This window comes from Loa loa (genome assembly GCF_000183805.2).
Source record: "Loa loa unplaced genomic scaffold supercont3.74, whole genome shotgun sequence".
Lineage (NCBI taxonomy): Eukaryota > Metazoa > Nematoda > Chromadorea > Rhabditida > Onchocercidae > Loa > Loa loa.
The window spans coordinates 1-12,744 of NW_018108254.1; the positions used below are offsets into that span (position 1 = coordinate 1).

The following is a 12,744-nucleotide window of genomic DNA, read 5'->3' on the forward strand; positions in this document are numbered from 1 at the left end:
TATATATATATATATATATATATATATATATATATATATATATATATATATATATATATATATAGTACTTACAGAGAATATTCCACGATTACATCCCACTAGTGCCTACAGACGCGATGCATCATTTCATTCTACAACAAAAACTTACAGAAGTACCGCCCTGCGAAACAACAGCAGCACCATCGGCTAATCGGGCTATATGTCCAGCTTCAAAACAAATCACGTCTCGCTCACTCCCACCTACATGTGCATCGATCCGCGTACTTCCTGAGGCTTTGACCGTATCCAGCAATAAATAGAACTGACATTTCCTTAAAAACGCTTTGACTGCTCGTGTCCTGTATAGAAGCATCTAAAAAATTGAAAGTAGATTGAGCACCATTCAGCGCAGTATAGAACTTTAAAAACCTACAGAAGAGCAAGTTACCATGGCAAAAGAGTCGAACTATGCGGTAAGTATCGACACACAAGGTATATCATCAACTGGTAGCAGATTCTTTGAAAACTATGAACTCTGTTGCAACTCATTCATGTAGGTTTCTTTATTCAATCTGACCACGGATCTTTTTGATGAAATCAGTAGCTCCTGAGAAACGACATAAATAGGCCGTGACGAAGCCAATACATATCAAATCACAAGTCCTTGCTGGTACTTGTAACACTCAAAGATTTCGTTGAAGCTTTGTTCAAATTTAAAGAACCATAACTCGTAACATATTTAATAGCAATTGTGGATTAAGATCAGTTCTAAAATGCTAAGACTAGTCGAACATACAACAGGTTTTAATGGTTGACAACTGTATCCAAAAAATGACCGATTCCAGCGGTAAATGAAGATGGACATGAATCATTCACCTGTTTAAGAAAATTTTCAAAGGCGTAGAAATCGACAACACTGCGGCGATTATCAGAAAAAAGCAAAGGTTCCGTAAGCTGCCTGCAAAACTCCTGGTACGCTGAACTTGCAAAAACAATTTTATATAGAGATGCAGAAATACACAAAACATAATTCTTGTGAATTTTAATAATCTGTAATTCGCACACAAAACTATGCCCAACTTCAGAAAACAGACGACAGCAGTGATCGAACTCTGCCGCTACAAAATATAGAGGGAACACCTAACACTCATGAATATCCAGTGCCCGTCCTCATCTAGCAGTGGAACAAGAGAAATCTCATGGATATGAAACAAGATTACTTTCCCGCCATTAACTTTTTACCTTCCTACTATTGATGGTCTAAGGTAAAATTGATACTCATGCTTTATAAGCATATAAGCATAATGGAATGTTTTAGTCTTTGCATCACCTAATATTGCCTCTGTAAAAAATTAACAATGAAAACAAAGATATACTCCGTAATAATTCCATCACAATTATCCCGATTTTGGCTTGTTTCGGGTACCAAAATGGCATGAATTATTACTAAAGTGATAAAGGCAGAAAGGCAGGCAGCCTTTGATATGACCATGTATACAATGTGCAAAGATGTATCAGAATGTATGGCTTAGCAATATAATTTGAATTTAATTGAAATCTCAATCCTTCATTAATAAGGCAACAGTACAATAGTCAAAAAACGACAGCTTAGCAAAACTCACGTGTCAAAATTGAAATATACTTTCTAGTATTGCAAGGAAGAAAAAGGAAAGAAAAGCATCGCATAATCAGAAAAAAAATACATTCGTATAAGAGAGAAATTTGCAAACACAATTCCAGAGAATGGAATGTTAAGTTTTATACAAATAAACTGAAGGCTAATGCTTAAATAAATTTCCAATACAAAGAACTCGCTACAAATAACACACACGAATAAAGATGAAACGTTTTAAATTCACACTGATGCGTAACCTTGACGCTTCGCTCGAGCTCGGCCAACCAAATATGCAATTAAAACAATGATCACCAATGCCGCAAGGCATACTCCAACAACGATAGGCACTAAATCGGAGGTACGAACATCCAGTTGGCAAATGTCGTATTCTACAACGTTTATTAAATTATTCAAATGATTACTCGGTTATCTTATCTACACTTCTCTAATTCTTATCTCTCAAGTGCCTTTGAACTGATTTGAGAGACAATGATGGATGAAAACACAAACAATAATCACTGTTTTATAAGCAATCATACCGTATGAAAGGTGAAACTGGAAATTTGTTTTTGCACAGAAAACTTACCTTGGTTTTCGGGAAAATCAGTAGTATTGAGACGAGCGTATGCAATGAGCCGTATATTATGAAAAGTTACTGTGGAGCCCCCTTTGAAGTTAAGAACTGCTTCAGAACATTTGTATGCTTCATTGCTGCTGGTGCTCACGTCAAGCTCTGCATGCTCATCCATCACGTACATGTGGCGTGACTCTACGAATATACTGCATATAGTATAAGTTCTTAAACCATTAGGTAACAGTTTGCCATATTTCTAAATGTTTATAATCCAACGTCATTTATATCTCAACATAATTGGATGCCTCCAATCTCAAATTTGAATAATCTCGTAAAGATTTCTCTTCCCTTAAATTCCTAAATGCATGCTATCCGAAACATTCCTAAGCTTTTTGTTCAGCAGGGAAACTATACCTGTCGCGTTCACTTTTTGTTCGAAGTATGCTGCCAATGTAAAATTACTGATCTGGAACAAATCATCTTTCTGCTTGAAATAAATTGTTAAAGCTGATTTCTTCAGACCAATATAACTTTCGAAACTGCAAAACAATTTTTTCAATACTGCCTCCCCTACAGACACAGTGTAACAACTAATTTCCTTCACAAATTTGACACCAAACATGAAACTTGAAAGTATTCTTCCTATTCTGAAAAAAATAAGTGATAACAAAGAAAATAACGCGTGGAAATGTTAAACAGCTGATAATTATGGAGTGATGAAATCAGGTTTTTGTATATTATAATGCAAGAATTATTTTAATAGGTGTTAGGAAAAATCCAGAGACTTATTAGATTGGTTGCCCGATGAAATAGGGAAAATAATGCTTGCATATAATATCTTCAACATAAAAGCTTTACTTAATTCTGCTCTTGAAATAATTAATATTGCTATTATGATAGCATAGGGAATATAGGAAGGAAACCTTATGTTAATGTATTGTGTTCCACTGCAGGAACCATCTTCGTACCCACTGATGTTGAATCTTAATTGCTCCGTGCTATTGTCAGACTACAAATTAATATCATTAATATGTGGATGGTATGTGAACTTAATTTCAGTTAGAAAACGTTCGAAGTTAAGATGAACTGAGATTTCTAGCAAAAAAGTAGCATATTTTATTTGATTTCAAGTAAAATAGAGAGAACTAATCAAACCTTCGTGTAATGAAGGACAGCAGTAATATTTGAATCCAGAATGATGCAATATGTGTTTGTATCTTTGACAGCATAGTGATCAGATGAGATGATTGGAACATATACTGCTGCAAATGAGTGATAAAAGGAAAAAGATATTTAACACCTTCTTGAATAATTCGGAAAAAGTATTTCAAAAAATTCAAATATTTCTATGAACATAAGAACGTGACACTTCAGATAGAAACCCGAACGGAAATGAAAAATTAAAAAAATGAACTCATACCGAAGAGCATCAAGAAAAACACTGACACCGTGCTCATTGTTATATAAAAACTTTAGAGAACTTCAAATCTGAAACAGTAAGAGCGACGAAATGACGGTTTTGCACTAGCTATCTGACTGCATTTGATGAGATGAGAGAATTTCAAACAAAGATCTTGAATTGAGTGCAAAACATCTCGAAAATTGTAATTAGGGGATATAGACAGACGGAAGTAAACGAGGCTGCCGACAAGTACCGACAGTTGCCTTACGCAAGCAGTCCAAATAGCTATACATTAGCTCTTTGGAGCCTACTACTGTAATATCCTTGGATAACAGTAGAAAGCCAAAATTTAGGGTTGATAACCAAGACAATACACACCAACTTGTTGATAGCAATTTACAACTTCCTTCCAGCATGATACAAACATAATCACAAGTTCTCCAATATGGAGGAAAGAGAATGGTTTCGACAGGAAATATACATCAGAGCTAATTATTCAACAATTTCCCACACCTAATTCTTTCATCCTAATGCGAAAGGCAACGGCATGTCAGTACTAATGTACTAATGACCACTCACTGAATACCACCGATCCTTAGCACGGCAATAATACAGCTCGTCCCTATAGTGTACGTCGCACAAATGTTAGAAGGTATTCCAGAGATGTCTCCTAAATCCAAAGGAAAGATGCAGTTGTTGCTTTTGTTTTGCCTTTTGTCGCAGTTGTCAAAATTGCTTATAGATAAAGGATTGTCAAGAGAAAACATTGTTTCTTTTCCACTCCAAATAACATATTCCCATCAAATGATACATTCTACCAAATCTTTTTTTCACAAACTATCTTGACATGATATAAAACAGAAAAGAAAGGAACTGAAGTACATCACGAGTCCAATAGCATCCGTAGTAAATTTTATTCTGAACGAAATTTGCATTCCTGTTAAACTGCATGGTTATGACAAGTTTTGAAAATCAAAATCACATCAGTTATTCGAATACATAAATAAACGTCTTTTTTTCGGTTCCACACATTTCTCTTCTTTCTCTAGTGAAAGCAAACAATAAATGTTTTCAATCCGTTAAACAAAATCGAAAATCACAAGTTATAGTGATCACTTATACCTTCTCAACTCTCAAGAATGATAGAACACTGGAAAATGGTTCTATTCTGTACAAACAAACAAGCAGGCGCTTTAATAAAACAGTGCAGCATCTAACACTTAAAAAGGTGGAGGTAGGAACATAGGTGGTGGTACTGGTGATGGTCGTATCATTGCAGCAGCTGCAGACGGAGGTGGAGGTGGAGGTTCATCGTGCTGGGACATTCGATCGAACCGAAATGCGAACTGCATAAAAAACTGAAAACGGCTGTGGTTATATTACTAAACAATAGAAATGCAATAAACGACTTAAATAAATTAAGAAGACGTATCAAGTTAACAGATATTTTAGTCAAGAATAAACAAGTTGGGTTATTCAGTCATTTCTCATTGTGTCCTATTACTCATTACTGTTATATATCTTTTGTTATTCTCTTCTCTTTCTCCCATTTGTTATAAAAGATTACGATTTTCATTTGCTAATAATCTTCTGACGAAGAGTGACTAGGAAAAAAGCACTAACTATAAACACATCTTTATTTATGAGCCCTGCTAATTCAATAACTTTTAACAAACAATAAGCAGTTAAAGGAACTCTTATCAAAAAACAGTGTACTATCACGGTTTTATTGCTCACAATAAATTTTACTATTGGTTTGAAATTATGCAATTATGTCAAATGAAAGTCAAGTTAACGGATGACAGTCGTTCAGAACGCTTAGAGCATTTCGATGACTAATGATAATTTGGATCACATTTGAAAAGCAACGCTATATGAAACAGATTATTAAATAATTCCCCAACCTGTTTGGTATCTTTATTCCATAAAGTCCAAAACTTGTCTTCCGCTTTGTCTACCTCTCTCGATGGTATCTTGAAAGCAATCGTTTCGTACGGTTCAGCAGCAAACAGAATGTACTGCCAACGTTTGTCAGGTGGCTGCACCTTTTGTTCATAAGCTGACATAAACCTGTATATTTTAAAAATAAATTTTTTATGCATTAAAAAACCATTTGGAGATCCATCTGATGATGAGGACACCTACTTTTTAATGAAGACTGTATAAAGACCTACCGATGTCTGGGAGTAACACCTTCAGCAATTTCAGGGTAATCAATTTGGAACAACAAAGCCTGCTGGCCCGTTGCTGGATCTCGTTCTTTTGTTACCTGAAAAAAGGCAAATTTTAGAAAAATGAAACTTAAATTTTGCTGCAAACGTTTTATATCAAGAAATGACACAAATAATACACCTTATAACCAGGCCTCCCAATTTTGACAAATTTCTTTGGTTCCACTTTGACCTGTTGTGGTAAAGGCATGTAAGGCTGGTCAGTTGCTTCTTTTGCAGCACGTCGAGCCAAATTCGACTGATGCTTTTTGCCTTGTGTATGCGCCAAGTAGGAGCCTAAAATTCCGAATATATTGGAAGAACCAAACCGAACGATACGACTTTCAGCTTTTCCTGTCAGCAGTCAATATGTGTCGTAAATAAGGCTGCTGTCGAAATTCAAAAAACTCAAACCGTCATGTCCATAGAAGAGATTGCTAACAGTAAAGTAGGTTTGCCGACTTTTGCAAAATTTTGTTAAAATTCTTAACATTTTAACTGAGATCAAAACAAAAAATTACGAACTTATTTTATTACTGACCGCGCAATTTGACACCAATCAGAGCAAGAAATCTAAAGTAAAAAGTCTGAAGAAAAGTAAATCATCTATTTCCAAGGATAATTGGTTTGAAAGTTTTGTTTGTGAATATCAGCGTTTCCAGAATCATATATTACGTGTATCTACATTTATAGCTTACCCTCATTGTTGTGTAACGTTAAGCAAAGTTTGCATTCATAGCCACCCAGATGATTTTTCATAAAGTATGGGTCCTTCTGCAGATCGATTGTTTCCAACGCCAACTGACGTAACCTCTCGCGTCGGTCAACATTTGCGTCAGACCAGGATGCTACTCCGCCACCTCCAGTTTTTCCACCTGCACGATTTTGGAAATCCATGACCTGAAGTAACAAACGCCATAAAATGGATTAAACATCATGTGAATATTTAAATGGATTAAACATCATGCAAATATTTAACGACTTGCAGTTCAACGCAGTTCAATCCACAAATCAATTAACACTGGATAACAATTCCTCATATGAAGTAAACCAGGTAAACAAAGGAATGATGAGATCTTAAATTAATGAATATTTCGAGTTCTCATTTTTTTTCGAAGTCAATGGTGATAAGGATATAAGATGTCCGTGACTTCTAAAATAATACTTTACTAAGGATAACGAGTACCACTCTAGCTATTCTGTTAAATATAACCCTGACAAACATCCTTCACATGAATTAAGTCATCACGATCATCCGGTACAATATAATGCCTTAGAAAACAACTTGAACCTTCGACGATGATTCGTCACACTTCAAATCGAGAACATGGAGCACATGTCTAGCATTCACATGATACCTTGATTTTTGTTAAACCGTATGTTCGAGTCTATTTCAGGTCTATGGTACCAATGTCCCTAATCAAAAACACGTAAAAAAAGGAAATAATTAGCAAGCGAAAGGATGGACACAATGTCATTAGCGTGAAATTTGGCACGATGCCAACAACAATTGTCAATCCCTAGAATTATCATGGCCTTTGGCTTTTGAGTTGATCATTGTTCAAAGCCGACAGTTTCATAGCTATTCTATTTGTTGAAAAGAAACCCTCAGATAGAATATCACCAGTCCGTTAATCGATTCCTTCCTGCAGGGAGAAGGAATCTATCCTACAAAGATGTATTGCCTATGGTATTCGATAGACTGACGTTGCTTAACTCATAGCTTACATAACATTCTCAAAATGAATTCTGTGGTGAATGGTTTCGTTTTGGCTTCAGTAAGCTGAGCTGAGCTAGTAGGATAGTCTAGATTACTTTGCTTGAGGACTGGTATTGATCGAGATTGAACGGCGTAGCTATCGAGGCAGTTGTTTGGTGACTAAGTAATAAGGGGTTGTCTGAACTGTCTTGTGATGTGTCGTGAAGGGAAATTCTAAATTTGCTATCAATTTCTCAGTCAAATCCCTTGCAGCATTACTGAGTTTTGACAGTAGAGATATTGCTATAAAATACCTGACTGTGTCATCATGCGAGATTCCAAATTATTTTCCGTTGTTTAAATTCCATTATTCGCTGTCAAAATTTGAAATGCGTATCTCATTTTGGTGTACAGATCATAATGCCACTGCACTGGACAGAAGACAGATATACGGGAGTAGTGACTAGCTGGGATTTCGTTCGTCTGCAAGTTGATCTGATATGGATCTTCATGGTGTTCATATTCCGAGGTATCATTCATAATACTATGCTTAAATTCAGTTCCTAGTAGTTAAATTTTGATTATTTTTGAAATTTGAGACCAACAAGACTTTTTTTCAGCAGTAGATTGTAGCCAAATAGAAGTTAGTAAACATATGGAAATGGGACGACAGTTCCTGTCCAAGGGTCAATTTGTCGATGCCTTAAGCCATTATCATGCAGCCATAGGTTTTTTTTACGCATTATTTTTGTTATATATTTTATACCTATTTTATTACTTCGGTGTTTGATTTGCTACACTGTGAGTTATTTCACACAAATCTGTTTTGAGAGAAAAGGATTTTACGTTTTCGATACATTGCAGATTTAGATCCCAAAAATTATCAAACTTTGTATAGCCGCGCAACAGTGTACCTTGCTATTGGTAAATCCAAAGCAGCGCTGCCTGATCTGGATTCAGTGATTAGGCTTAAGCCAGATTTTATTGCTGTAAGTATGATGAATCTTTTTTCTTTTCACCCAAAAATATATTTGAATTTGAAATTAGCTGAACTTTGAATTCAAGGACATAGTTTTTATCATTTGAACTTTTGTTGAAGGCTCGCATCGAAAGAGGAAATGTGTTGTTGAAGCAAGGAGATATACAGCAGGCAAAGGCCGACTTTGAGGCTGCTGTAAGGTTTTAACTCTTTGACCCCGCTTTTATGCCGATTCTATAATTTGAAATACATTTCTCATCCTGGAATTTGTAACTTCAATAATGTATTTGTCGCATTTAAGATGCAGTAGATTATGTCGTATGTATTAACTGCTCAATCTTTATAGGCAAAAGCAGATCCATCAAATACAGAAATATCGAAGAAGTTGGTATCAATTGAAAAAGTAAGACAAATCATTGATGAAGCTGATGCTTATTTTGGTGCCGGTGATCATATTTCTGCAGAATCGCATTATAGTAGTGCTATAGAAGTAAGACTTCTTTATTCAACTTACACACCATTCACTTACCATTTGTCCACCGCGTGAGCACTCAACTTCAAATTTGCTATTAGAATTTTTAAATCAGTTTTATTTGTCGAGGTCTCTCTCTGTAAGAGAAATATTTACATTTCACCGCATTGTGAATGTTTATGATGTAGACACATTGCAAACGTGCAATTCAGAAATTACCTTGGTAGTTGTTGGCCACCGCGTGAACGTTCAACTTTAGAAAACCGTGTGCTGCGTACAGCTGTAATACTTTCAGAAAAAAGTTGCAGTATTTTATTGGTGTAATTTGTTAGGCGAACACGACTAATAACATCGGTATGATCGCAAAGCTGTAACTACATTAGAACGGGCAATCATCCAATTTCTACATTTTTTAAAGTAAATCGTTGACATTTAACCAGAAATTATCAAAAATAAGTAAATAAAAGAAGAAATTCAGGTTTGTCAGTGGCATGCGAATTTGTACAGAAATCGTGCAAAATGCCGAGAGAAACTCGGAGATGTGCAAAAAGCAATTGTAGATTATAGAACTGTCACGAAGTTATTGCCGGATAGCACGGAAACATTCTACAAAATCTCACAGCTTTATTATTTAACGGGTGATGTTGAGGAATCATTGAAGTAATGCATTTTTTAATATATTTATATATTTCAAATTTTCAGTTCATGTAAAATTAACATTAACCATACATTTTAATTATTATATACTACTTCTAACTATGGCGAAGAATTGTGATAAGGGCTAGAAGCTAGTGGCATTACCCAAATTATTTCTTTCCACTAAATATACATCCATTTTGATCATAACAGTGATTTCTTTCGCAATGATCTGTTTCGTTTGACATGTTTTTCTTGAAGTGCATAATGTAATGTAATGTAATGTGCATTCTATCTTTTTATATTTCTACTCAGAATCAATTGTTATCGCAGGAAAAAAAGAACAGGTTGGTATAGTATCTTGCGAGGAAAATTCCATACTGGAAGCAAAGTAACATTTAGATTTAAAAGATACCAGTTTAGTAAAAATTCAGCATATACTCAATGAAGTATTGTTTCAGTCAAGTGCGCGAATGTCTGAAACTAAATCCAGATGACGAGCTATGTTTTCCTTTTTATAAAAAAACAAAGAAGTTGGCGAAAATGCGTGAATCGCTTAATCAACTGGTGCGAGAAGAGCGGTGGATGGATTGTTTAGACAAAGCGATGCAAATCTTGAAAGCTGAAAAAAAAGTGGAGAATATTCAACTGGACGTCTACAAGCAAACATGCAAATGCAATCTAAAGGTAACGTATCTCGTGTTCTTACTTGATCAGTTTGGATTTGTAGGACTTCAATTTCTTCATTAAAATGCTGGTTTCGAAAGAAGTCATAAAATATAGAAAAATTTTCTTTCCGTTAGATTCCAGTCGTGGTCTCCTGTGGTACTGGCTCTTCCCACACAGTTATTTGCTTATTTTGACTGTTCAAAACATGGCTTCTATTAGTTGCACGCTATTTTGCATTAAAATTTTGACTTCCTTTTCTTTAAGGAAAATAAGGGGTAAGGGCAGTTTATCAAAGAGCTTGACGGAAACGGAGCGGACCGTGCTTTTATAGAATTTTCTCAAATAGTGTAGGACTTCTTTTGGAAAACTTTCTTTCCTGGTTTGTTTTTTAATAATTTAGTTGACTTAGATGATTTTCATGTATAGCAAGTAGTAGAAGTAGTTATGTACAATGGTGGAAACTCAAATGGTATTTTAACATCGTTTTTTTTTTTTTTTAATTTCTCACAAATCCTGATTACTTCAGTTTTTCGCTTTTGGTGCTAACTTAACTTTCAATTCAATATTTGGAGTTACTGTGCTTGGATGGAAGCAAAGTAGAGGGGACTTTTCGGCCGTAGTTGCAGAATAATGATAAATGATTATTTATAAGTTTTTAAAATCCAAATTTCGAAAGGAATCTTCAGGTGTATATAAATGGAAATGTTTTTTTTTTTTTTTTTTTTTGTTTTTTTTTTTCACTCGAAAAAGCTTTTCGCTGTGCGATTGGCTCCTAGTGACTCGTATTGATAATTTTTTCAGAAAATCATATTTAGGCTGGACACTTTGCTGAGTCGATAGCGGCTTGTTCGGAAGTGCTTAAATACGGTGATCCGAATGATCTTGATGTACTTTGCGATAGGGCCGAGGCATTTTTAATGTATGAGAAGTATGATGAAGGTTTGTATGAAAAAAATATACCTTTATGTATGCTTTTTTTTGGAGAAAAGCGGCTTGATTTAAGAATTGCAATAAGATACATGATTTTATTTTTTCAGCGATTGAGGATTATCAGAAGGCAGTGAATGGGCATGAAGAATCGGGACGAGCTAGGAAAGGTCTTCTCAGAGCGCAGAAACTGAAAAAACAAATGGGAAGGAGAGATTATTACAAAATCCTTGGCATCAGGAAGTAAAGTATTTTGTAGCTATCAGTAACTTTTTGTGCAACCTTTCTCTTTTAGAGGGCCAAGGTGATGAGTGTTGACTTAATATGTGCAATTTCAATCTTGTTGAAAATCCGGAACCTCTGTGACTTCACAAATTTTCATTCCTTCTCAATCATCAGAGCGAAATTACAATGCTATTTCTCTTTGGGAAAACTTAAGATAGTAATTGGAATTGAGAAATTTTCGAAATTATTTTGGTCATTAGCATTAGCAAGGTCATTAGCGAAGTCATTAGCAAGCTACACTCAGATTTAACTAAATTTTCAAATTTTTTAGAAATGCAAATGAAAGGGACATTCATAAAGCGTACCGGAAAAAGGCAAAAGAATGGCATCCAGATAATTTCAGTGACGAAAATCAAAAGAAAATAGCAGAGAAGTATTTTGTTGACATTGCAGCAGCAAAAGAGGTTTATTATTTTGGATTTTGCAGGACCAAAATGTACCATCCAGATGCTGTCTAAAATTTATTAGGGGTCTCAGATATTACAGTGGTACTTCTGAAATGAAAGGCCAAATTTTAGGTGCTCACTGATCCAGAAAAAAGGGCACAGTATGATAATGGAGAAGATCCGCTGGATCCGGAACAGCAGCAAGGAGGCTTCCAGCATCCCTTCCAAGGTGAATTCCCGTTTGGCGAAAATGGCGGCCCATTTTCATTCCAGTTTCACTTTGGCTAAATCTTGCTTGTTTGTTGTTTTTTTTTTGGATTAATTTATTTGCCTCTTCACGAAGTTAAGTGTATACGGGTTGTTTATTCTAATAATTTTGCAATTTCCTCTCTTATTTTCTCACAACATATAACATGGATAAACTTCCTTGTAGAATTTGGGCAACATGTCTTCCATGTACTGATGAGATTAAAATGTCCACTTTCACTTTTTGGTTCTGCTCACTTTCAAACCTCATCTAGTAGTCGAATCTGTGTCGGACATGTGATTCCTTTCACAAATATAAGCTTGACAATTTCTTATAAAAAGTCTGTGTTGGCATTGTAAATATCAGCAATGAATCTTTGGTGTGCATTGGAGGCATGTCTGCAGTAATGCTGAAATACTACCTTGCTCTCATTTCGCTATTGCTTTTATTTCTCCCGTTAGAGGTCAAAAGGTGATACCGTGGAGATATTTCTGTTATCTGTGGATCGTTAATGAATGAAACACTAGTCTGACTTCTCTATCACCTTATACTGTTATGCATGCATATATGGTATTCAGTTTTGCTTAATAAATCAAACGTATTTTCATGCCAAAGTGTAAATCTGGAATGTTTTTCGTATTTTGTTGGTTAAAGCTGAAAATTA

The 12,744-nt window shown here is 35.2% G+C and overlaps 4 protein-coding genes across 4 annotated transcripts; 1 reads left to right on the forward strand and 3 right to left on the reverse strand.

The window, feature by feature from the left end:
- Window positions 1-148: 148 nt before the first annotated feature.
- Window positions 149-352, reverse strand: LOAG_08380 (hypothetical protein; the record flags this gene model as incomplete). The annotated part of the gene is made up of 1 exon (XM_003143912.1): window positions 149-352. A coding segment is annotated over one exon (204 nt), but the record flags the coding sequence as incomplete, so codon positions are not given.
- A 964-nt stretch (window positions 353-1,316) lies between these two features.
- On the reverse strand, window positions 1,317-3,663 carry LOAG_08381 (hypothetical protein). Its single transcript, XM_020447684.1, has 6 exons — window positions 3,589-3,663; window positions 3,324-3,430; window positions 3,092-3,177; window positions 2,583-2,707; window positions 2,181-2,363; window positions 1,317-1,983 (listed from the first exon to the last, which is right to left on the reverse strand). Exons 1-6 carry the CDS (start codon window positions 3,623-3,625, stop codon window positions 1,835-1,837), a joined length of 687 nt encoding a protein of 228 aa, XP_020302114.1. The 5' UTR covers window positions 3,626-3,663; the 3' UTR covers window positions 1,317-1,834.
- An 807-nt stretch (window positions 3,664-4,470) lies between these two features.
- On the reverse strand, window positions 4,471-6,685 carry LOAG_08382 (hypothetical protein). The gene is made up of 5 exons (XM_003143914.2): window positions 6,479-6,685; window positions 5,923-6,077; window positions 5,745-5,839; window positions 5,475-5,640; window positions 4,471-4,928 (listed from the first exon to the last, which is right to left on the reverse strand). Exons 1-5 carry the CDS (start codon window positions 6,675-6,677, stop codon window positions 4,791-4,793), a joined length of 753 nt encoding a protein of 250 aa, XP_003143962.1. The 5' UTR covers window positions 6,678-6,685; the 3' UTR covers window positions 4,471-4,790.
- Window positions 6,686-7,891: 1,206 nt separating this feature from the next.
- LOAG_08383 (hypothetical protein) lies at window positions 7,892-12,680 on the forward strand. The gene is made up of 11 exons (XM_003143915.2): window positions 7,892-8,008; window positions 8,100-8,207; window positions 8,344-8,468; window positions 8,579-8,653; window positions 8,805-8,948; window positions 9,409-9,590; window positions 10,028-10,253; window positions 11,051-11,174; window positions 11,273-11,405; window positions 11,719-11,851; window positions 11,966-12,680. Exons 1-11 carry the CDS (start codon window positions 7,900-7,902, stop codon window positions 12,119-12,121), a joined length of 1,515 nt encoding a protein of 504 aa, XP_003143963.1. The 5' UTR covers window positions 7,892-7,899; the 3' UTR covers window positions 12,122-12,680.
- The last annotated feature ends 64 nt before the right edge of the window (window positions 12,681-12,744 follow it).

Coding starts and splice junctions, on each gene's coding strand:
- LOAG_08381 (XM_020447684.1), bottom strand. CDS start 3,625: ATGAGCACGGTGTCAGTGTTTTTCTTGATGCTCTTCG. Junction 2,708..3,091: donor ACACAATACATTAACATAAG/GTTTCCTTCCTA, acceptor ATTGTTTTGCAG/TTTCGAAAGTTATATTGGTC. Junction 1,984..2,180: donor TGATTTTCCCGAAAACCAAG/GTAAGTTTTCTG, acceptor TAAACGTTGTAG/AATACGACATTTGCCAACTG.
- LOAG_08382 (XM_003143914.2), bottom strand. CDS start 6,677: ATGGATTTCCAAAATCGTGCAGGTGGAAAAACTGGAGGTGGCGGAGTA. Junction 6,078..6,478: donor AACGTTACACAACAATGAGG/GTAAGCTATAAA, acceptor TCGGAATTTTAG/GCTCCTACTTGGCGCATACA. Junction 5,840..5,922: donor TTGGGAGGCCTGGTTATAAG/GTGTATTATTTG, acceptor GCCTTTTTTCAG/GTAACAAAAGAACGAGATCC.
- LOAG_08383 (XM_003143915.2), top strand. CDS start 7,900: ATGCCACTGCACTGGACAGAAGACAGATATACGGGAGTAGTGACTAGC. Junction 8,469..8,578: donor TTAAGCCAGATTTTATTGCT/GTAAGTATGATG, acceptor CTTTTGTTGAAG/GCTCGCATCGAAAGAGGAAA. Junction 11,406..11,718: donor AAAATCCTTGGCATCAGGAA/GTAAAGTATTTT, acceptor CAAATTTTTTAG/AAATGCAAATGAAAGGGACA.